Source organism: Anopheles gambiae, chromosome 3, assembly GCF_943734735.2.
Source record: "Anopheles gambiae chromosome 3, idAnoGambNW_F1_1, whole genome shotgun sequence".
Lineage (NCBI taxonomy): Eukaryota > Metazoa > Arthropoda > Insecta > Diptera > Culicidae > Anopheles > Anopheles gambiae.
Genome location: NC_064602.1, coordinates 82,689,272 through 82,710,442, shown reverse-complemented (window position 1 = coordinate 82,710,442; position 21,171 = coordinate 82,689,272). Strand labels below are relative to the sequence as shown.

The 21,171-nt window shown below is 41.8% G+C and overlaps 1 protein-coding gene across 2 annotated transcripts in view; it reads right to left on the bottom strand.

Annotated features, from left to right (window-relative positions):
- The window catches only part of LOC1278365 (5-hydroxytryptamine receptor), a 45,920-nt gene that overhangs the window by 2,854 nt on the left and 21,895 nt on the right, over positions 1-21,171 (bottom strand). For both annotated transcript variants that reach the window (XM_061657069.1, XM_061657070.1), the window contains exons 2-3: positions 19,504-19,747; positions 11,358-11,655 (exon numbers count right to left, since the gene is read on the bottom strand). In XM_061657069.1, the coding sequence (XP_061513053.1) occupies positions 11,358-11,655; positions 19,504-19,747 (542 nt within the window). The remainder of the gene's footprint in view (positions 1-11,357; positions 11,656-19,503; positions 19,748-21,171) is intronic.

The window sequence follows — 21,171 nt, the reverse complement described above, 5'->3', positions numbered from 1 at the left end:
ATAAATGGTTACTTATAAATAGAGCAAAATACTTTCACATTGACACATTTCAGCACAATCAATCATGCAGAAATAAGAATGATACAGGAGATGCTTATTAGGCAATTGATTCATTGATTGAAATCCAAAATAGGCGATATGCAGGATACAACAAAACAAAACATAACCTTTAATTGAGGTTAGTTTTCTTTGAATTTGCTAAAAAAAAGCTTGAAAATGTTCAAATAATACGCCTAAAAGTATGCACTGATATTCTATGATAGAGCTTGCGAGCATTATATTTCATATTAGAAATTGTTGATGGCATTGACTAGCCTGAAACAGCTAAACTCATCATGTTTCACAAAACTTTTCTGAAATTTAATATAATCTCAATTTTTTTATTATATTTAAAATAGACAGTTTTTTTAAACGCTTTAAAGTATGCAATATGCATTTCAAAACAAAAGATTTTATAGTTTTTCTTTGTTCGATTAATTATAGAGAATTGGAGTCTTGTAAACTGCATTCGTCTCTTAGTGAATTTGATAGGTTTCAATCACTTTATTTTTGTTCGGCTCAAAAGCTGTCGAACATTAAACAAATAATGAAATATTCTTGAAAAATGTTCTTCAATTTGAAGTTAATTTAAAAAATTAGGCTCATGGTTTATTTTTGGGATAATAATTTACTGTGTCAAACTGATGCTCCCTACAATATTCGGAAGATCCATTACTCTTGGTTATAATATCATCCTGAAATTGATACTTTTTAACTTGAAAATTTTAAACTTCGTTTGAGTGATGTTACACTACATATTCTGTGTTCAGAGTTTTCTCAAGTATGTATAACTGTTCTTGTACTGAATTTCAACATGGTTGGAAAATACTTTAATCCCAACTGTATTGAAAGTACTTGAATTGAGATAAATTAAACAAAATGAAGGAAATGGAAAGGTGTAATCTAAAACTCTGCCTAATAAAACTCCCTCAATCAAAGAATGTGGAAAACAGAATCCCCAAAAAGATTCACAATTGCTTCAAACTGTCGAAGGGGTAACGATGCGAACAGTTTCAGCTGCAAAACCGAGCAGTTCAAAGCGGAACGGAACAGTGTAAAGTTCAAAGTTCATATAGCCGACAAAAAAGGCGGGATATGAAATGCTTCCCTAACTATAGCTTCATATTTCAGCCCGTTTGGGCGATCGCCAACCAAGAGAAAGAGGTTTTTGGACGGAGTAATTTACAGCAGTAACGAAGCAGATACGGTAGCAACTCCGTAACTTTGACCGAAAGCCAACGTGCTCTGAAAGATCCGTGACCTGATAGACGGCATAGCGTTGGGATTCTTTTGGGTTTTTTTTTCGATTGAAGAAAGTACAATGAAACATTTTCCCTAGCCAGCCGATAATGCTTGAAGCAGTTGGCCTTATCTTCTTTGCCCTTGTTCGCCGGTGCCTCCGATTGCTTCACCCGTTGCTACGGCCACCTATTCCCGCGTGGAATAGTTTAACCCGATGAACTTGATCTAGGGCAATGGGGCTATGTTTGCTTTTGGCGATCCACAGCATGAAGGCTTACGTCAGAGAGTGAAGTGAAATGGATTACAGGGTTTTTTTTTCTTAATGTTGGATGGAAGATAATATTTTTCCAACGAAAGCACGTGAGTGAGTTGTGAAATGTTACAATGCGATAAGTAAGGACAAAAGACGCGAAGCTACCTTTAGGAAAAGATTACAGAGATAAACCGAACAAACAATACCCTACGCTAAGACAAGGTTTAAATATAAGCATACCTAACCTGTTGAAAACAATGTATTGTCATGCAGATTGCATAGCTTAAGGCGTCTAAAAATTTAAATCGATTTATGCATTGTGCCAAACACAAGTTGTAAGTTGTAAGTAAACTGTAGAGGACATTGCAATATTGCATTCTTACAATTCATGTTGACAGAATGAAAAAATAAGATCACACCACCATTGCTTACACAAATCGGAATTGTAACAGCTCGTTTTGCAAAAATGAATAATGTAATTTCAATTCAATTGACATGAATTCGCAACAAATGTTGAAGCGATAGCAAAAACAAAAAACGAATGCGAAAAATCTCCCAATTGCGAAATTAAAACCAATCAAATTCACTAAAAGCAATTCCGTCTTTTGTTTGGAAACTCCATCCATCCAAAAATCCACTGTTAAATTGCCATCTAAAAATTCTTCCCGTGCAGCAACGCAATGAAAGCAGTTGAGTACATCGAACCACGTTGCAGGATGTGGATGTGGTTGAGGTTTTTCTTCCATCGGAAGCGGCAGGTCGGCCCGAACCGCGGAAACCATCGACGAGCGGTTAAACATTGTGGAACCATCGAAGCCACGGGCCTCGGGCACGCACATACCCATCATTATGTGGGAAACCGTTTCGTTCAATATTGTAAAGTGAATGCTCGTTCACCGTGGTAAAGAATGAGCTCAACAAACAAAAAAGAAGCCCACGAAGCAAAAAGAAAGTATCCGCACGCATTCCGGAAAGCGATGATAACAGTTTACCGATGTAACGCAAGCGTTTGAGTGGGAGGAAATGTAATAAAACACAAGTACGACTCAGAAAGTGGTTCTTTTTTTGGCTGTGTGTGTCGATGTGAGTTTGTGTGTGTATGTATGTGAAGGACTTAATTGTATTTAGAGCCTGCGAAATATTTTATTCATCGCAGGAATTCGTTTTCCGAGGCGCAAGGAAGACTCATTTATTGCATTTTGATGTTTGATGAGAATTTTTGAATTGGATGGTTTCCAACCATGGTGAAAAATGTTTTTTTTTTTGTTTCGCTTGTTACAGAAAAACGAAAGAAAGTAAACGACAGTCGTTTTTCAATTATTCAACAGATATTCTACAGGCTCTTTACAAAGTTGCTTTGCCAAGAGCTGTACAATTTTCATTGTAATTGCGTTCTATCAAATAATAGTCAACATATTTAAAGAATTTGTTGGTAGTCCATTAGTGGCTTGTTGAATTAAAAACAATAATTTCCAAAAGATTTGATCCTAACAACATTACTTAATTGTTTTTTTTTTAGTTTTGTTCTAATTGTGGCACGTTTTAGTATTATCACGTTTATTAAATTCCAATAGCCCTTTTGAATTGGATTCTAAAGCTTCACTCTCAAAATATCTCCCTCGCTCATTTAGGCGTCTTTTTGTGATCGCAAAGTTATTCTACCTACAGAACGAAGCCTTCACCTTAGCGTTTGGGGGCCAAGTTTGAGCAAAATTAATTAAGGTGATGGCTAAAAACATTAGCAAAGAGCCCGGCTCATCCGAGCACCCTCAAAACGGCCCTAGCGAATCCTTTCCCAGCAGGTGGTCGAGTGGTGTGCAGGTTCTGGCTAATGCTTTTGCCAAGGTCGCCCAAGTGTGCTGTGGTTTATCAAAAGATAGTCCTGATTGAATTAGTGTCGGTAATGTTGCCAATCTCCATACCATGTAGCTGATTTCCGGGCCCAGATTTTGGGCGTTTTAATGAATGGCTTTTTGTGCAAACATAATTCAATGTACCTGTTTCGGGCGCGAGGGGAAAACAAGTGGGAGAGAAGCAAGCGGTCTTTTACTTCGTACTACAATCCCGGAGAAAGCAAAAAGAAGCACAAACAACGGTCCCCGAAAATGTCACCCGAACAGGGTGGAAAATGTCGCCCGTCTCGCTCGTCTCGCAAGTCCAATAAATACAGAGCCAATTAAGGTGACAATGATTGAAGGCGAGCGCTTTCATTGTATCCGCTCCGCATTATGGATAACATAATTTTAAAATTACCAACACACAAAAACCCGGTCCCCTCTTTTGTTTGCGTTTGAGCGCCATTGTTTGGATCTCGCTCGTTTTGCATTCGTTATCTCGGTTGGCCAACGTCGCCAGCACGCTGGTGAAGAAGCTTTTCATCTTTTGCCTGCCCGCAGTGAAAGAAGAGGCTTAATGGTTTTGTTGATGGGAAATCGTTCAATAATTATGGCATTATGATTTGCAGCATAATGGCTATAAAAGGCTCTATTGAACTAGCAGCTTTATGGCTACAAGTGGTGTACAGCGATTTATTTATTGAGTCGTGATTGTTAGCCATGAAAGAAAAAGCTTTTTGATATTCATATAGGAAGATCAATGTCGATTAATGTTGAATAATCTAATATGAATTTCGCAAGAAATTAAGAAACACTTTAATTATAAGCTTACATACTTTGTTCAAACATGAATAAGGCTAGGATTTAATATCAATTTCAAAAGTCTATTTAAATTCATGAATGTATCGACTACTGGAAAACATTCACACTATAATTTTAACAACGCCACTTCTGATGCAATATTGTAATTGACAAACCACAGCAGCACATGACTGCTGCGGCCAATGCAGAATTGTTAGCAAAACTTTGCGTCTCCTGGGAACATCAATCATAACGACCAGCCCATGGAGTGCAGTGCAGCGACGCGGCGTACAATTGCGGATGTAAATATCTCCACTGCGCTATGTGTTGGACTTTGAACTACATAAAAGCAACATAATGCGGGTACTGACCACAACCACAACAGGCTTACTGGCGTACTGCACACATAGAATCCTTCAAACAGTTCAAAATTTCCGTTAGGCATACTTTAAAATCGAGCGTTCATATCAAAAGGAAAAAATATTTCCATAAATTTGTTTTCAATATCCTAAGTTAATGAAATAGTGCTAAGGACTTTAAATATTTACAAAAAGCTTCAAAGCTTGTTTTGGTTTTTTGTTGTTTTTTAAGGACCATAACCGAAGAGTATATCTTCATGTCAAACTACTGTGACATGGTTTAATAAGCTGCTTCAGGCATGCATATTGCATAAATTTAGGCGTTTTTTTTTAGAGAAACAAATGTCAAACACAGGTTGAACGTGTTCCCGGAACAAGGCGAAAACTAAAAGACAAGCTCTTGCTGCCAGCGTAGCAAGTAAATTGTTTCCTGCAGGAAAAGGATTGTTTAGAAACATATTTTGTACTGTGCAACACCATAGAAGAAATGGTAAGGCATAACTGTTTCCACACCAGTACAATCCAATCGCATCTCATTTGAACAACAAAACAACGGTACGCTTTTCAATTCTCCGACCCCCAGATGATGAGATAACTTGGACTTTACCTCAGGAAAATGGCGCTTAAAACTATCGCCCACATCACGGAGAGCGGTTTGTGCACAGCAAAGTGGCAACGGAAGCAACCAGTAGAAAACTTCATCGTTTTTCAATCTCCTGCGCTAGCGTGCAGTACAATAGAACTCAATCAAGAAACAAATCGAATCGGGTTCTGCAGGCGGTGAAATTTGCCAGCCCCTGTAGCGTTCGGGTTACGCCGCAGCTCTTCGAGTGAGTGAAAGTGTGAGCGTTCCTGGAAAGGGTTCACAGCGGCTGGTAGTAGACGAGGCAGACGCGCCCGACCCAATCCCACTTGCCAATCAATGCCAATTCAGTGCTGTAAAACTTGAATTGCGTCGCTCTCTATCTACCAACGAAGCACTACGAGCGCGGGAAGCTGTAGGTGCTGGAAAACTTTGCACTTTGTGCACGTAGGTGCAAGAGTATGGGCACAATTTTACTCAACGTATCAAAACCACAAACTTATAAACATGGTAAAAGAGGGGAGATGTGCACCGGGAGGTAGTAGCAGGAAAGGAAAACCATATTTGTAAGAAGGTAGCAAGCACCGGTGAGGAGCCAGCACGGATGCAAACAGTGGTTTGATGTGTATGGTAACCTTTCCCAGGGCGGCTTGCTCCAGTTATCGGATTTATTTGTTTGATATTAGCATAACTTGGTACGGGGTGCTCGACTACGCAAAACAACTTGTTTTGGTAACAAGCTTTGGCATAACTGAAGCGCTCCTTTAAAAGCACAAGAAATTGCTGAAAGCTCAACCTCAATGTAATTAAAAACAGATTTTCCATGTTTTTTTCTAGGTTTTGCTGGAAATTTGGTTGCATTTTGGACAAAAAATGCTATTTCATTAGCTTTACAAGCATCCTTTACTTTAATTGTAACCATAATTTAAGTTCATTTTACTCTGATGACCTATTTTAAACTTTTTTTCCTGCGCTTTTAGGCGCAAAATTGTCACGGCATGTGGTAACGCATCGTTAGATATTACAGTCTGTTCCCGAGTTACACGGTTCTCGACTTACGCGGATTCGGAGATACGCGGTTTTTTTAAATTTGAAAGATTATATGTCAAATCAGTACAATTTGTTTCAAGTTCGGTATAAATTGCATTTTTGCTAACAAATTGAAACCGCTTAAAAGCCAGAAATATTAGATTTTTTTTGCACGAATCATATCAAATAAATGATAAAGTGTATAAAAGCACCAAATTAATTCAAAAAACTGTGAGTATTCAATAGTATTTTAGACAAAAAACGTAAAATTCGACTTACGCGGATTCATCGCCAACGCAGAAACCGCGCAACTCGGGAACAGATTGTAATATTTTTATATTAAAAATGTGACAAATATCACATCGAGCTTCCCAATTGATTTGTTGTACAAAACAATTAAAAAGTGTAGCCCTTCCACTAATTGCGGGTATGTAAACCTAGGTAAAAAAACGTCTTATGTTGCCGTAGGAAATAAAATACATTCAATTGGATCCCACAAGTCTCAAATTCTTCTCCAGTTTAATCCATAGTAGTTTTAATTGAATCACACTGCACTATGCGTACTTTCTTTTGAGGCTGAAGATGTGTTTTAAAGCTAAAAAGAACGCATTTATTTTTCTACACTAAAGTTAGCAGTGAATATTGTCACGCATACGCATCACTACCACACTGTGCACTATAGCACTATGACCTACACGTGCTGCGAACGATGTGCATGCTACGCAAGCTACAGTTTGCCGACCAGCTTTGTCAGCGGAACGCACTATCCGACCTAAGGTCTCTCTATATGAAAAGCGCTATGATGTTGGCATGTTGTGCACTACATCATGACAGCAAAACAAATGTGTTAATGTGGCTGCGAACTAGGGGGAAACGAACACGGGTGAGTTAGCAGTTTTAGTTGCGAAAGTGAATGTGCCGGTAGAGGGCGCTCGCTACGCGGCTACTATGTTCTGCGCTGACAAGCGATTAAGCCGCACACACACACAAAACAAAAGCATACACAGACACGGGTAAAAAGAGTCAGATAAGTCCCACCGCACGTTCTTCCTTCCTTTGCTGGTGTTGGCCGATCTCGAACCAACCCCCCCTGGGAGGTGCGTATATATTGTAGTTTGCCTTTACTAGAGGGGGTAACAAAACATCATTTGCCATCACTACAAGCAGAGTTGAGTACAGAGACAGAGACAGAGTATTGGTACGAACAGAGAGAGATAGGGAAAATAGAGCGAGAGAAGTAGATAGACAGACAGTGAGCGTGTTTTTGTGTGCTCCCGTGGACTAGGTCAAGTTGATTGATCTGTCTCACCACGAGTGCGATAACAAACGGACAACTTGTAAGCTAGCAGTGTAGCAGTGTGTTGCTGCAACTAACATGAGGCTGAGGCTATTACGGGTGAAACGCTACGACAGTGTGAATAATTTCAACTACTTTGCTACGCACTAGTAAAGGACGTGGTGGTGTATAAGACCATTTTACACCGAAGTCGGTTGGATGCGTTCAATGCTAAACAAGGGTACAGCAATGGTACGGAGAGTGTTAATGTGGGTGTCTGCTGGGGGTGTGAGTGGCCGAGACGATCTAACAGGGGTAGGGGTACGGATTAGCACTAGAGCAGATTCCTACGGGTACGAAAGGTTGATGTGCGTGTGCTGATGAAGATGACGGGATGAACCCTTTCTGACTGGGTGAGTAGTTTAATTTCACACCTTCGTAAAGGGCGTTCCCTCATCAAAAGCACACCCACACCTAATCGCTATTACGCAGAAAAATATACGCACACACACAGAGATACATTCACATACTTTTTTAATCGTTTTAATAACCTAAAACAACTACGTTTTTTTTTTTCAAATAACAAAACCAAAGATAAATAAATTGAAGAAACAAAATAAAACTTTGTTCATCTTCTGCCTTTCTTCTATTAATTTTGAGCTTTCAAATTTTGTTGATTAATCCGTTACGTAAGGAAAAAACAAAAATAAAGATAAAACAATCGGCATTTGTGAATTGAAACAAAACAGGAGCAAAACACACGCTAAACAAGACGAACACAAAAGCAAAAATCATCACAAGCTGGACTAGAATTAAAAAAACAAAACAAAAACAACCAAACATCCCGAAAACTAAGACGATAATCGGAAAAAAACAAACTAACCCAAATACTTACTAAAGGCTTTGGTATCAATTGCACTATTGTTCTGCCCTGTATGTGTGTAAAATGAAGAAAATTAGCGTTTTGTTTTCTTTTTTTTTTGTTTTTGGTCAAACATATGTTGTTGTGTTTGCATTTTGTTTTTTCGTGTGTGCGCGGACAACACATCGGGTAGGTACACAGAGAGCGGGAGAGGGGGGAGTAGCCTGAACGTACATCTCGCGGCAAGCAGTAATGGCTTCAAACGAATGTCGTTGCGGCTGACAAAAGGAGCTGCAATCCTGCCACTGTAAACGCATGAAACGAAAGCTTCCCTTTACACACCAACGCAGGTACGGGGATCCGGGAATGGACGGAAAGTGTTGGCGAAAGATGTGCCTTGCCGAAAGATAGCAACCATTGCGGAGCACTGCGCGGAACAACCAAACCAACCGGGGCGGAAAACGTTGAGCTGCGTGAAACGCGAACGCTCCAGAAGTCGAATTCATCGAGCGAAAAGCAGCCCACAGCAATCGCTGGGCCGGAACACCGGTGTAACTGCATCCCGTGCAGCGCAGCAAATGTGAAGGAATGCTTTGTATAACTGCTGCTGCTGCTGCTGCTCCTGCTCTTTGATGAAGCAATCGGTGAAGCCTGAAATAGTCTGCGCGTTACGATGGTAATGGTGGAACACAAAACGCAAAGCAGGCGGGAAAGCAGATAGTAAGCGCGTCATCAAGTGAGCTTTTGTACGGGATGCTCTGTCACACACGCACACACACACTTGCTATCAGTGTGGCATTGAAATGGGTTGTCTTGGCTGTTAAAAAAACGCTCACATCTGGATGCATCCACCAGCAGGAAGGAAGTAAATGACTGGCTGGAGCAGATAGATGAAGCTCTACCACACTCGTCCTAGTTGGTAGACCGTCTTCAAGAATATCTATTTCCTCCCAAAAAGCAGAATCGCGTGAACGGCCCGGTACTCCTTTAGTGAAAGGTATTGTGAGCATGATAACACGCGAGCAAGAAACATTACGTACGTACTTTACGAGGTGGGTTTATGTAAAGGAAGTCCTTGGGAAACTTGGGGAAACGAAAGAAAGAGTGAGAGACGGGAAAATAAACATTTTGATGACGTCAATCGGTACGGAACGGGTTGGTACGATATTAATTTTCAAGGACAATTGGCATTAGAAGGGAATTATTTAATTGTGGTGGAGAATACAAGTGAACTTTATTAAAACTATAATTAACTAGAAGTGATTTAAAACTACAAAAACAATTGGAAAGAAGATCAAAACATATGTAACAAATGCTGTCATGAGGAAAGCATATGGAAAACAAGAAAATTAAGCAAAAAAGAAGAATAAAAACCACAGCAACAAAAAATAACATATAAATGTAAAATATCTATTCCAAAACAAGTAAAGTAAAAGTAAAAGAGACGCAACAAATTTATAACAAAATCCAATGTTGAAAAGGAAAACAAAACTTAAACAACAAAACAACGCAACGAAACGCACTCATAAAAATGAATGTATGCACATGTTTTGCCATGAATGCAAAAAACGATCACGAACAAAAGGAGAAAAATAAATCGTACCACCCCATGAAAGCACAACCACGGCAAAAGGATGGAAAAGTAAAACATGTACACAAATATATGTACAGCTATCTAGCAATAAACTGAACCAAATGGTTTCGATACAAAAAAATCCCCCCCTTTATCAAGCGCACAAACAAAGAGTAACACACAGGTTGGCTTTCGTGGTGGAGCGTAAGAGACGAGAGAACGAGAGAAACCCAAACAAACAGATAAAAAAAAAAGATAAAAATATAGCGAAAAAGCAAAAAAAGGGGCGCAACATTCATATCTTTGGCCGAGGAACTATATGGGTGGACTAGGAAACTGTCATCCTCAAACTATTTACACCGCCCCGTGAGCACACAGCGAAAACTGCACCAAGAAGCTCTTAAAGTAGCGAATAACAAGGCAACGCTTTGGAAAGAAATGCAGCGCAGTTGCAGGGAAGCACACGGTTTGGTCTTCTGTGTTTGGTACGTGTAGAAGTGTACGGTTGAAGGACTATCAGCAACAATATAACAAAAAAAAAAAAATACATCAACAAAAAGACAACGAGCCAGCGAGGGAAAGAAAAACACAGAGAATGCTTGAGTAGCTGAAACAGTCAATGTTGAAACTCGGCATCGAGGATAAGGGAAAGAAAACAGAGGAAAATCCCGCTTGTAGGAAGGGCTTTGTGTCGCTCGCCTCGCTTGCACGGGGCTTGCGGGAAGCTGTACGAATCAATTTTGGAAATAGCTTTTGGAACGGGTCGAGAAATTCAGTACCAAAAAAAAAAAAGAGGGGTAATGACAGAGCATAAAAGGGGTAAGGGTGGGGCTTCTCTTATTGAATTCTTCGTTACTAAAGCAATGTTCACTGTCATCACGCTCCAGCATGACACACCGAGCATCATCCAAAACCAATTGTAACGATGAGTTGTTAAGGATAGGCCAGCCGGCAGGGAAGTATGCAGGTGGGGAGTTGTGAATGTTTTATGTGTGTGTGTGTGGAAACAATCGAGAAAATAATGACAGGATGCAGTAGAACACATGAAATTTAACGGTGGCGTGACGTGGTACAAAAATGTTGAAATCGTGATGACAATATGTGCGCACGTAAGGGAATAAGGGAAAGGATGAGATCAACAACGAACGATACACAATACTGATGGTGACTGAAGTACGGGATTGGATAACGAAGTGGATAATAAACCAGCAGCTACAACCTCTCGGATGGAATACAGAGGTAGACAACGATTCGAATGACGGGAATAGGAATTATGGGATGGTATGTTTTCGTTCCGTTTCGAGAGTAGCATTGAATCACAAATTCTAATGAAAATGACTAATGACAACATGTTTGGAATAAAATGCGACAATAAGAGATAAAGAGAGAAAAAGTGGAAAAACAAAATGGAACACGAGAGAGAAAGAGAACGAGAACAAGAAAAAAGAAAAAAAAAAAACGAAACACCAAACACATGGACGTGTGAAACGGGGTGCAGTTCGTACCTGCTGCCTTCGACGGATCCGTTTCCGAGCGGCTAGGAATATTCGCCAGTACAGGAACAGTATGACGAGCAGCGGCACGTAGAAGCTGGACGCGGTGGCAAAGATCTGGTAGCCGACGTCCTGCGACACGATGCACTGCAGGTCCTGGTAGACGCGCGTCTCCCACTCCGGGTCCTTCCAGCCGAGCAGCGGCGCTATCGAGACCAGCACCGACAGCGTCCAGATGATGATGATCATGTAGCCTATCCGGCGGGCCGTACGCTGGTGCGCGTAATCGATGTCCGTTACGGCCCAGTACCTTGGGAAGCAGGTGGGGTGAAGATAAGATAAAGCATATCAATAGACTGTGTCATTTCATAAATACTGTGATAACAACATATCTGGCATCACCCAATTCAGTACCGATCGTTTGTGAATCATTGCTTACAGCACATCAATATATGCGGATGCTTGCGTTTAAGAAGCGTCAATTGACTAGAGCTTTTCGATGTTTGAATGTAAGTGAAGTTCAATAAAGGCATGTCTGCACTTTTGCCTCCCGGAGACATACATTCACAACAAATATGTAAGCCCATGAAGGGAAGCTCGAGCTACTTCTAGAGCAATAAAAGGAACCACCGTTGCTGAGCCACCGTTTCTTAGCCCACGCTCTCCAAGCGAGAGTGAAGCTATTCTTTCCCACTGGCCAGTGCGGTACATGCATTGGCAAAAATTTGCATACAAATTGAATGCAGAGTGCGATATTTTACATATGTTGCTGCGACAGCAACCGACGCTGCAAATAGGAACAGTCGAAGAGCACATGGGCGACTAGTGTTTCGTACAGTCGTAGGATCGCATTTGCAAGGCGACCACTGTACACACTTGACTCGCTGGCTGAGCAATGGATGAACGTTTCTGTGTTCGGCCAGAGTGGACAAGCTTTGGGACAGGATGAACGGTTGAAGTGCACTGAAACGCTATGCTGAAGAGTAATAGTTTAGTTTGGAGTGGTTCTTGTTATAGTTAAAAGTGCACTGGAAAATAGCAATCATTATAACATTTGGAAGCAACTGAAAGGAAAAAAAAGACGTGGAAAAGCAATATATGGCAATTTGTGTACATTTTAATGTAATAAATGATCCTATATCGTAAACCAATGGTAAGTCTAAATTTTACGCAACATTTCCCTAAGCCTGGCACGAAAAACCTCCCAATTTACAAAAGCTAAGGCGCACTTAACACATACTTTCTTTGCATTTTACATTTAACGCATTGGATATCCATTATACTTCCTACACCAAACACTGTAGCTATGAAAAAAAAAAAAGCAGCAACATGTTGTTCGTTGGTACAAAGTGCACACACACTTGTGCTTTTGCGTGCCTAATCGCATACGCCCGTGCTACGTACTACGGTTCACGCGCCACTTGCCGCACATAAATATGGATTTGATAAATTATTTTACGATTACGCCGGATAAATTTGCACCGCTCTCAAGCTTGCATGTTTACATTGGAGCTTCTCCCCACTGCACCATTGCTGCGTGTTGTAGATACGTGCATCTGCCAATGTGCATCGCGCGCCTTTCAACGGTCCTGCCTGCCGCGGCAAGGAAACTGTTTAACTATCTGCATAATCTATCGCACGTGATTGTGGCGTTGGAATGGAAAAGCACACAGCACAATCGGAGGGCTGCAATCTTGCCTACGATGGCACGGAAGTAGAGCAGCTTCTTATTCCACGACACACCATGCGGTGCGGTATCTTCGCTGATCAAATGTTAGCAGTGCACTTGCTTGGGGAAGGGTTTATGGGCACGATTATGTTAATAGTGTACACGATTCGGAAGGGGGTTCGTGCAGAGCTTACGTGTAATTTGGGAAACCGTGAGCAATGTTTGCGATCATTGTAATGAGTTGAAAGCGATTCCTGAAGAGCGCGAGCAAAAATGTTAAGAAAACTCAAAAGAACTCGCAAAAATCTCAAAGTAGCATTAGTAAGAACTTTAGTAACATCAGCTGAGTAAGTAACATCAGCTTTTGATTCCTATGAGGTTCTTTCTTCAAGTTAATCGAAAATTCAATAAAAATTATAGAACTTCTGAAAAGTAGGGTTGTTTGCACATTATATCGAACATAACCCATATCTATACATTTCAGGCCACTGACAAAGCGAAGGAAGGAAGGAAGGAGTTAGAATAAAGGAGATAATAACAGCCCGCACACTTCCTGGGCAAAACTGTGAAGCGATAAGCTGTATACATTCAGGCGTTTTGTATGCATTCATGTGATTTGTATACATTCAGGCGTTTTGTATGCATTTATATGATTTGTATACATTCAGGCGCTTAGTACACATTTAGGCTTCCCTTTGTGAAACTCTTCAGGTGTTTGTAGAAAGAAGAAAAAGTTACTCAACATTTGAGTTATAACAAAATGTAATATATTTAAACTGATATCCATTGAGACAATAATGCATTACAGCATGCGAAACAGCACTGTCTCACGTTAAGGACAAAAGTGAACCTTTAAATGGAACAGGACATTTTCATTACGTCAATATTTTCACCTGTGGTTTGGCGCAGTTCTACAGTATGACTGCACAATATACCACAACCACCACTAGGGAGGGACTGAAACGTTTGTGGCTCTCACTTAAACCACAGCACTCCATTGTGCATTGTTTCGTTCACACCTTCACACCTTCACACACAGCCTTGCTGCCGGTGCTGGTTTTACTTCCCGGTATGCAGCCCCACTACTGCCTGCTAGCTTTTGTGCCACCGGAGAGCACACCGGAACACACCGGGGACAATTCTTCGCACTGCAGCAAAGCAAAACGTCCAGCTGTAAAGCTGTCAGTAAAACGCATTAAGATGATGACATAACGATGGAAATGGATGGGCAAAGGGTTCCGGTGTGCAATCGGGACCACGGGTTCCGACATTTCCATAATTCCAACACCTTTAGAAAAGGTTACCCTTTCTCTACCCTGGCAGCAATCACTCCACTACGGAACGAGCCTTATCTACGTGCCCGTAACCGGAGAACCACTCGGCTGTTCGTTTTCCGAATGACGAGTGGTCGTGGTGTGTGAGTTGGCTGCAGTGCTTGATGAACTGGATTCTCAGTATCCTGCTAGAGTTACAATTTCCATTTGAATGCTTTCGATTCGATTGGAAAGTACGGATTTGCAGAGAGCATTACGGTAGCGCTGTGTGTTGGGTTTTATATTTATCACGAATCAGAATGTGGTTTGTATACGCATTTCAGTAAGGATGTTCAACGCACATATCGTTAAGAAGAAGCGTCAACAGGTAAACGCGTCGGATTTTAGTATATTAATCATACCTTCTAGATGGGTTGCTAGCGAGATGTAATTGAAATGTGTAGTTATCGTCGTTGTATTTTATTTTTTAACACATACTATATTCATTGAACCGTACTGGATGAAAGTTGAACGCAACGTGGTGGATATTGCGATCGACGTGCTGCGTTATTCCTCCTGACATAAAGAGTTCTATTAGTCAGCGTTGGTATTACACTGTCAAGTACTTCGGCGCTTTGTTATGCATTCTTATGCGTGCCGGTAGTGTGATTATTATTATAAATAAACAGTTTAATGTTGTTATTTGTATATATCTTCAAATTCTTCCTCTTGGCGTAACGTCCTTCCTGGACATGCCGGCTTCGAGACTGATTCATTAAGCTTCCGGATAACCAGTCCTACTGGGGACGGCTAACGCACGACGAGCATGGAAAATGAAGTTCTCTCAACTAAAAATTGTTGGTACCTTGAATAATGTTTGGTGTAGAAAGGGTTTGCTTCGGGGTTTATTAAACGCCTAATTTAAAGGATTTTTGCTTCATACATTTGAATTGTTTTTCTCAAAAATATCTTTTTAGAGAATTTTTTTATTAAAACTACACTTTTAAAGAACTTTAAGTTTTTTATTTGATTTCAAACAGGTTAACCTTAATTGTTGATTTTAATTAAAAATCTAAGTAGTATTGGAAATAAGTTTCAAATGCAAAAATAAATATATTGCGCCCAAATGTATGCATCAAGCATTACAAGATTGGCTCAAAAGCGACTAGTGTCTTGTTGTTTTGCAATGTATCATACAATAAAAGAAAAAAATAAACAAAAAAAAGTATCAAATATGATTCCCTAACGTGGGCAAAATTAACTACTTCTATTAAGCTCAAAAAACCTCCAGCAAAACAACAAACACATCGAAGCTTTTAAGCTTATGCACCGCCCGCAAATAGTTTCAGCAGCAGCTCTGCCTATTAAAAGTTGATGTTTTCATTAGTGTAGAGCGGACATAGAGTGAAAGCAACGGTTTTTTTCTTCATTACATTCATCATCAGCCAACATGCCCGTGCTGTGCTTTTGTCCGCCATCATTAAGCCACGTGGAAACGGCTGACGCTCCTCTCTCCCAAACGCATTAATGTGTTCATAGACGTTACCCTAAAGATTGAGCGAGCTTTTACCCTTGGGTGAAAAAAGCAAATCTTTGCCTTTAATTGCATCATCCACCGGCAGCTTAGTGCTGTTATCCTGTCGCTTTATAGTACCCGGCAATTAAATTATCTTTCGCCACGTGCAACGGAATGGACGTGTTTTTTTTTTGTTGCTGTTGCTGTTATGTCGTCCGTGCTCTTTAGAAGATGATTAATTATATTCGCGGCTGACGGGCGAAGCTGGTGCCGTGGTGCTGCTAGCTCTAGCCATCTTTGCTTTAGCATTGTTCGTGCCCTTCGTTTGTGTCCGGTTTGTCACATGAAAACGTGGAACCTGCCCAAAGGGGCGACCTGCTACCGATGATAATGGGTGTGAACTACTTTTACCGGAAAAGGCAAAAGCCATACGACACGCTACCGCTAATGGGTCTCGCAAAATGGCGTTTAGAAGGCTTTGCTATTTTTTTGTATGTTTTTTAAACTCTTTTGCTGACGAAGGTCGCCTTACACTCTCGTAAGAATAGGTTGTTCGAATCAACATACAGAGGAAGCGCCAAGCAACATACGGTACCGTGCCTTAGACTAAAAAGCCTTTCAGTGCTTGTTAAAGGTCAGATAAGACAAGATTGTGCAAGGCATATTCGTATAAAATGGGGTGCACACAATCGCACACAAGCGCAAGCAACTAGCAGCATGCACCAAATGGGACAATGTTTGAACAACTCCACAGTTAAAAGTTACCCGCAACCACGGTGGCTGGCAAGTCTGGTGCCAAAAGTGTATGTCTTTCCCATCGCTGTTGACATCCTTAAAACATCGCTTTCGTGCAAAATGCATCCGACAAAACTCTCGTCCAGCTCGTTCCATCAAAAGACGCTTACAGCTGTGCTTCTTTTCAGAAATAACTTCCAACATGTGTTGTGTCGCAAGAATATCGAAAAGTTCTGCTACTGCTGCCTGTGAACGCACCGATCTTCACCGAGCCTGGCTGCATCTAGGGGTGCCACGAGCGGGTGAAGCATTCTTTTGTTGTGCTCGGATGCTCGGTTCAGCAGATGCTCGGCCTGCTATCTCGTGGGCCAGGTTTGCACATCATGCCACTGAATTTGGAATGAAATTAGGCCTTCAACTTTAGCCCGCAACTTGCATGCGTGGAAGACTTCTTGCGGGTTGATTCGTCCGGACCAAGCCAGAAGATTTCTTCCCAGCTTCCCAGGCAAGCTCGGACAAAGTTATGCGAAAGTTATTCCATCCCCTGCCGACAAAAGTCAGCTGGTATCAGCTGTTTTTAATGAAAACGGTCAGGGATAAAGTTGGTGAAGCTCGTGGAGTCACATCGGTTTTAGGGGCCCGGGCAAACACTAGCACTCGCAAGCACGCAGCGAGCAACCCCAGAGACAGACACTGACGCGCGGTATGGCGACGGTCGAGCCACACGAGCTCTCTGGACTGAAGCTGAAGTTAATCAGATTAGATGCAAAACTTTCAAGAAGGAATTTTCCCTCTCCCATCCAGTGTTTGCCGTGTGCTTCTGTAGAAAGTCGACTGAAAACGAAACGAGCACGGAAACTTACACACACGCATCCCAGCAATTTTGGCCGGATAGATCGAGTTGTTTCAATATCAGCAGGCAAACCGTGACCAAGTTGTCGTGGAAAGTTTTGGCCAGAGAAAACATTGCACGAAAGGTATTCATTCTAATTATTACTCGCAATATCCAGTAAGATAAACTTTGATAGGATTTAGAGATAGAGAGAGATGAAGAGAACCAAAAGCAAAGGTGCTAAATGAATAATCCAAAATAAAACAATTAGAACCACAGTACCGTGCAATCGTTGGCGCCTAAAGTTAGGCAATGAAATACGTTAGTGCAAATGGAGTTTAATAGGTTTGTCGTTGGTCAGGGTTCAGAAGATGTAGAAGAGCGTGTACGAGATATTAAATTGAGAACCGTCCAATTTGCTTACAGGTTTTGCAATACGCATTAAATCACACTGCCTTCCGCACACGTTCTCTTGTGTATGTCTTAGCGCTCTTAGTAGGATACTAAGTTGTGGAGAATAGTAACCGTATAAAATTTCCATATTCATCTTGCAGGATGTCTATGCAAAGGCTGATTTCTGCACATCTTACTTATTCATAGCCACTCAGGGGCGGCTGCGCGCACATCAAACGAGTCGTTCCCGGAGCAAAGCCACCTTGTCTGAACGCATGTCTCCGTTTCAGCGCACTTCATCAGCTGCGTCTTTGGAAGACATCTGAACAGATACGTTGGTTTTGTAAAGTTAGGCTCTACCTGTCAGCTCCAATGACCAACCATGGGCTCGTTATGCGTACCTTGCTTGTAGCTCTCCCCCAATTTTGCTATCCGTCTTCCATCATACGGCTCACTGCACTCAATCCATAACGAAGACAGGGTTAGAGAATAACCCCTGCATTACACACGCACACACACACATGACGGAACATGATGAATTGGTTCTTTTAGCTACATGAACCGGCCAAAACCTACCTGCACGGCAAGACCGGAAGGTCTCAAGGGAGAGCGTGATACTCACGGCAACATCACGTCAAAGGCAGACTCCTCCTCCAATTCGCTCGAGTGAAAAAACAGACATAACTTCCGCTCTCCCGGGCAATACACTTGATCCTGCATATGTTAGCAAAAATCATTTTGCCTCCTGTCAATCTACGATCCCTCCTGGGGCAGGGGGCACACAACCGACCGGCGTACAAGAACAGAGTGTTTTCTTCCCTTCCCATTCAAGCTGTTCCAGGTTTTGGTCCTTCGAACACGAACACGCTCGTGCAAAAATGGGCAGAATTAAAGATGATATAACGGGAAGATTTCATCTTCTCCGAGTGGCAAAGTGGGTTAAGCGAGTAGGGGAGGGGAGGGGGGATGAATGCCCCCAAGTGGGAACCGTTTCAGGCCGTTACAGGTTGTTTGGGTTCGAGAAAATAAACAAACATGGCAAGCCGAGCACTTCGCAGGAGCGTAGGCCGGAAACAATATCATGGCAAATCGGGGAGGCGTTTTTGTTTTCTTCTCTTTTGCAACAAAGTTGAGTGGGTGGGTTGATCAGGGAAGATTTGAACGAGTTGATTTGAATCGATTTCCTCACCGCTCGGCTGTGTTGGTTTGCCACTTTTTTGTTTGCTGCCGGGGCAAAAGGCACCTTCGGCTTTGGCGGCTAAGCTACCGAGGATGGTGCTTCAAGATATTGAGATAAAAAGATGTTGAGAATCAATATGGTTGCCGAACCGAACGCCTTCACCGACAAAGTAAGAAAAGACGGTTCATATCGACGGCAACGAAGAGAAGAAAAAAAACCAACAACCGGTAACGGTTCTTAAGGTGTCCAATAAGTTATAAGAAGCGTCGGATGCGCTACACGGAGCTACGCTCAAAAAAGCTCTCGAGAAGATTAATACCGGTTGTTGGTTGTGCCGGGCACCTTTTTTTTACTTCCCTCTCCCCACGCGCAATAAAGTGTAGCATCGCTGGTGTGTGAATTGCGATTGGCACCGATACAAGAAATCCACCGTAATGGCTCGGTACGGCATCGAAGCGAGCAGGAGCAAATGCGCATTTGCACCCGAAAGCCCCGGCCCCGGTAATCGATAGACACACTTTGACCGGGCAGACACGGGCGATAGACAGGCTTCGATCGAATTACGGCGAAAAGCACTTACCGGTCCAGCGCGATGGCCACCAGATGCAGGATGGAGGCGGTACAGCACAGCACATCGCTCGACGTCCACATGTCGCAGAGGTCGGCCCCGAGCCGCCACTCCTTCGACACCTCGTACACGGCACCGAGCGGCATCACCAGACAGGCAACAAGTAGATCGGCCACGGCCAGCGACAGTATCAGGTGGTTGGCGACGCTCTGCAGGTTGCGCTCGAGCAGGATGGCCGCTATAACGAACACATTTCCTGGAAGGACACAAAGAAAGGACACACAAACAGAAAAAAAAGCCAGAGAGTTAGAGAAGAGATGAACCCGAGGGGGTGTGACTTTTTTCGTGTGGTGAGTAAGCTAGGGAGCGTACGAAGCGACGAACCCTCCCAGGGACGTCAACGCTTGCGACTTTTGCAGTTTGATTGATGCTGATGATGCGATTGGGCTGAGTTTATGATTATTTTATGAGCGCAATGAGAGTGGAGTCATTCAATGCTTTTTTTGTGTATTTGTTCCGGTGTGCAGCTTCGCGTGTCGCCAATCATTGTGTGGCCTGAAAATCTGTTCACCTTTTTCATGCAGTAAAACAAAAACCATGATTGCTGAAATACCGCACCGTCAATCATTTAACCATTGAGTGGTTGGAGTTTGATGCAAAAACCACTTCCGCCATGGGGCGGGTAGCGCAATTTATTTAAAAGGATGTTAACTTAATAGGCTTCAAATTAAGAGAGGCAGAGAGAAGAGATAAGAGAGAGAATGAGCTTTCGATTGAGTATGTATGAGGCTAGGTGGCGAAATGGGTGTACATTTTTAATGATTAAATTTCACTCTACGTTGATGAGCGGAAGTGATTTTATTCGGAATCACTCGGTGGTTTTCACACAATTTTAAAATAATTTGATTACTCCATGAATAATCCACTTCTTTCAATGGAGCAGTGGAGTTTGCTTCTTTCTTAGATCCATTCGTTCATCTCAAAATAGCTTCAATGCTTAAACTAAAAATAGCTCAGCTGTGCATGTGCAGTACAGAGTTTTGTTATTTTATTGTATTTTGGTAAAATATATAATATTCTTATAATTTAATTTATTTTATATTATAGGAGACAACAACCAAGCTCGGCTTTCAACCTGACGGATATGGTCAAACCCTCTATCTTTCTGTTTAATGATTTTCAAATTTTAGAACAACCATCTCAATTTATTTTTAAACAACTCTTAGTACCAATTGTGCCGACTTGACACATTAACTTCGAAATTTATAAAACCACGTATATCTAAATCCCAGGAACAGATTGTATTTGAACTCTTCAAACAAACGTGAAACTAAATATGTTTTGCTCGTCTTACATGTAATATTCTCCTGCAACATAATTTCACAAAACGAAAGCTTGAATCCGTCGCAAACCATCCCCTACGTTAGACAAATTCTACAAACTGTTATCGTTTCCATCGGCTTTGCCCACAATTTCCCTAATAAGTTTGTATAGCAACATAAACATAATGACTCTACAATTACCAGGAAACAGGCCGGTCTCGCTCGGTGTACAAAAATTCGAGCAACCGTGCCCAAACCCCGGACCCGCTCTCCGATGTCATTGCTTCATCGATCGAATTTTACCCATCCCTGTACACACACACACACACACACACACACACACACACACACACACCCA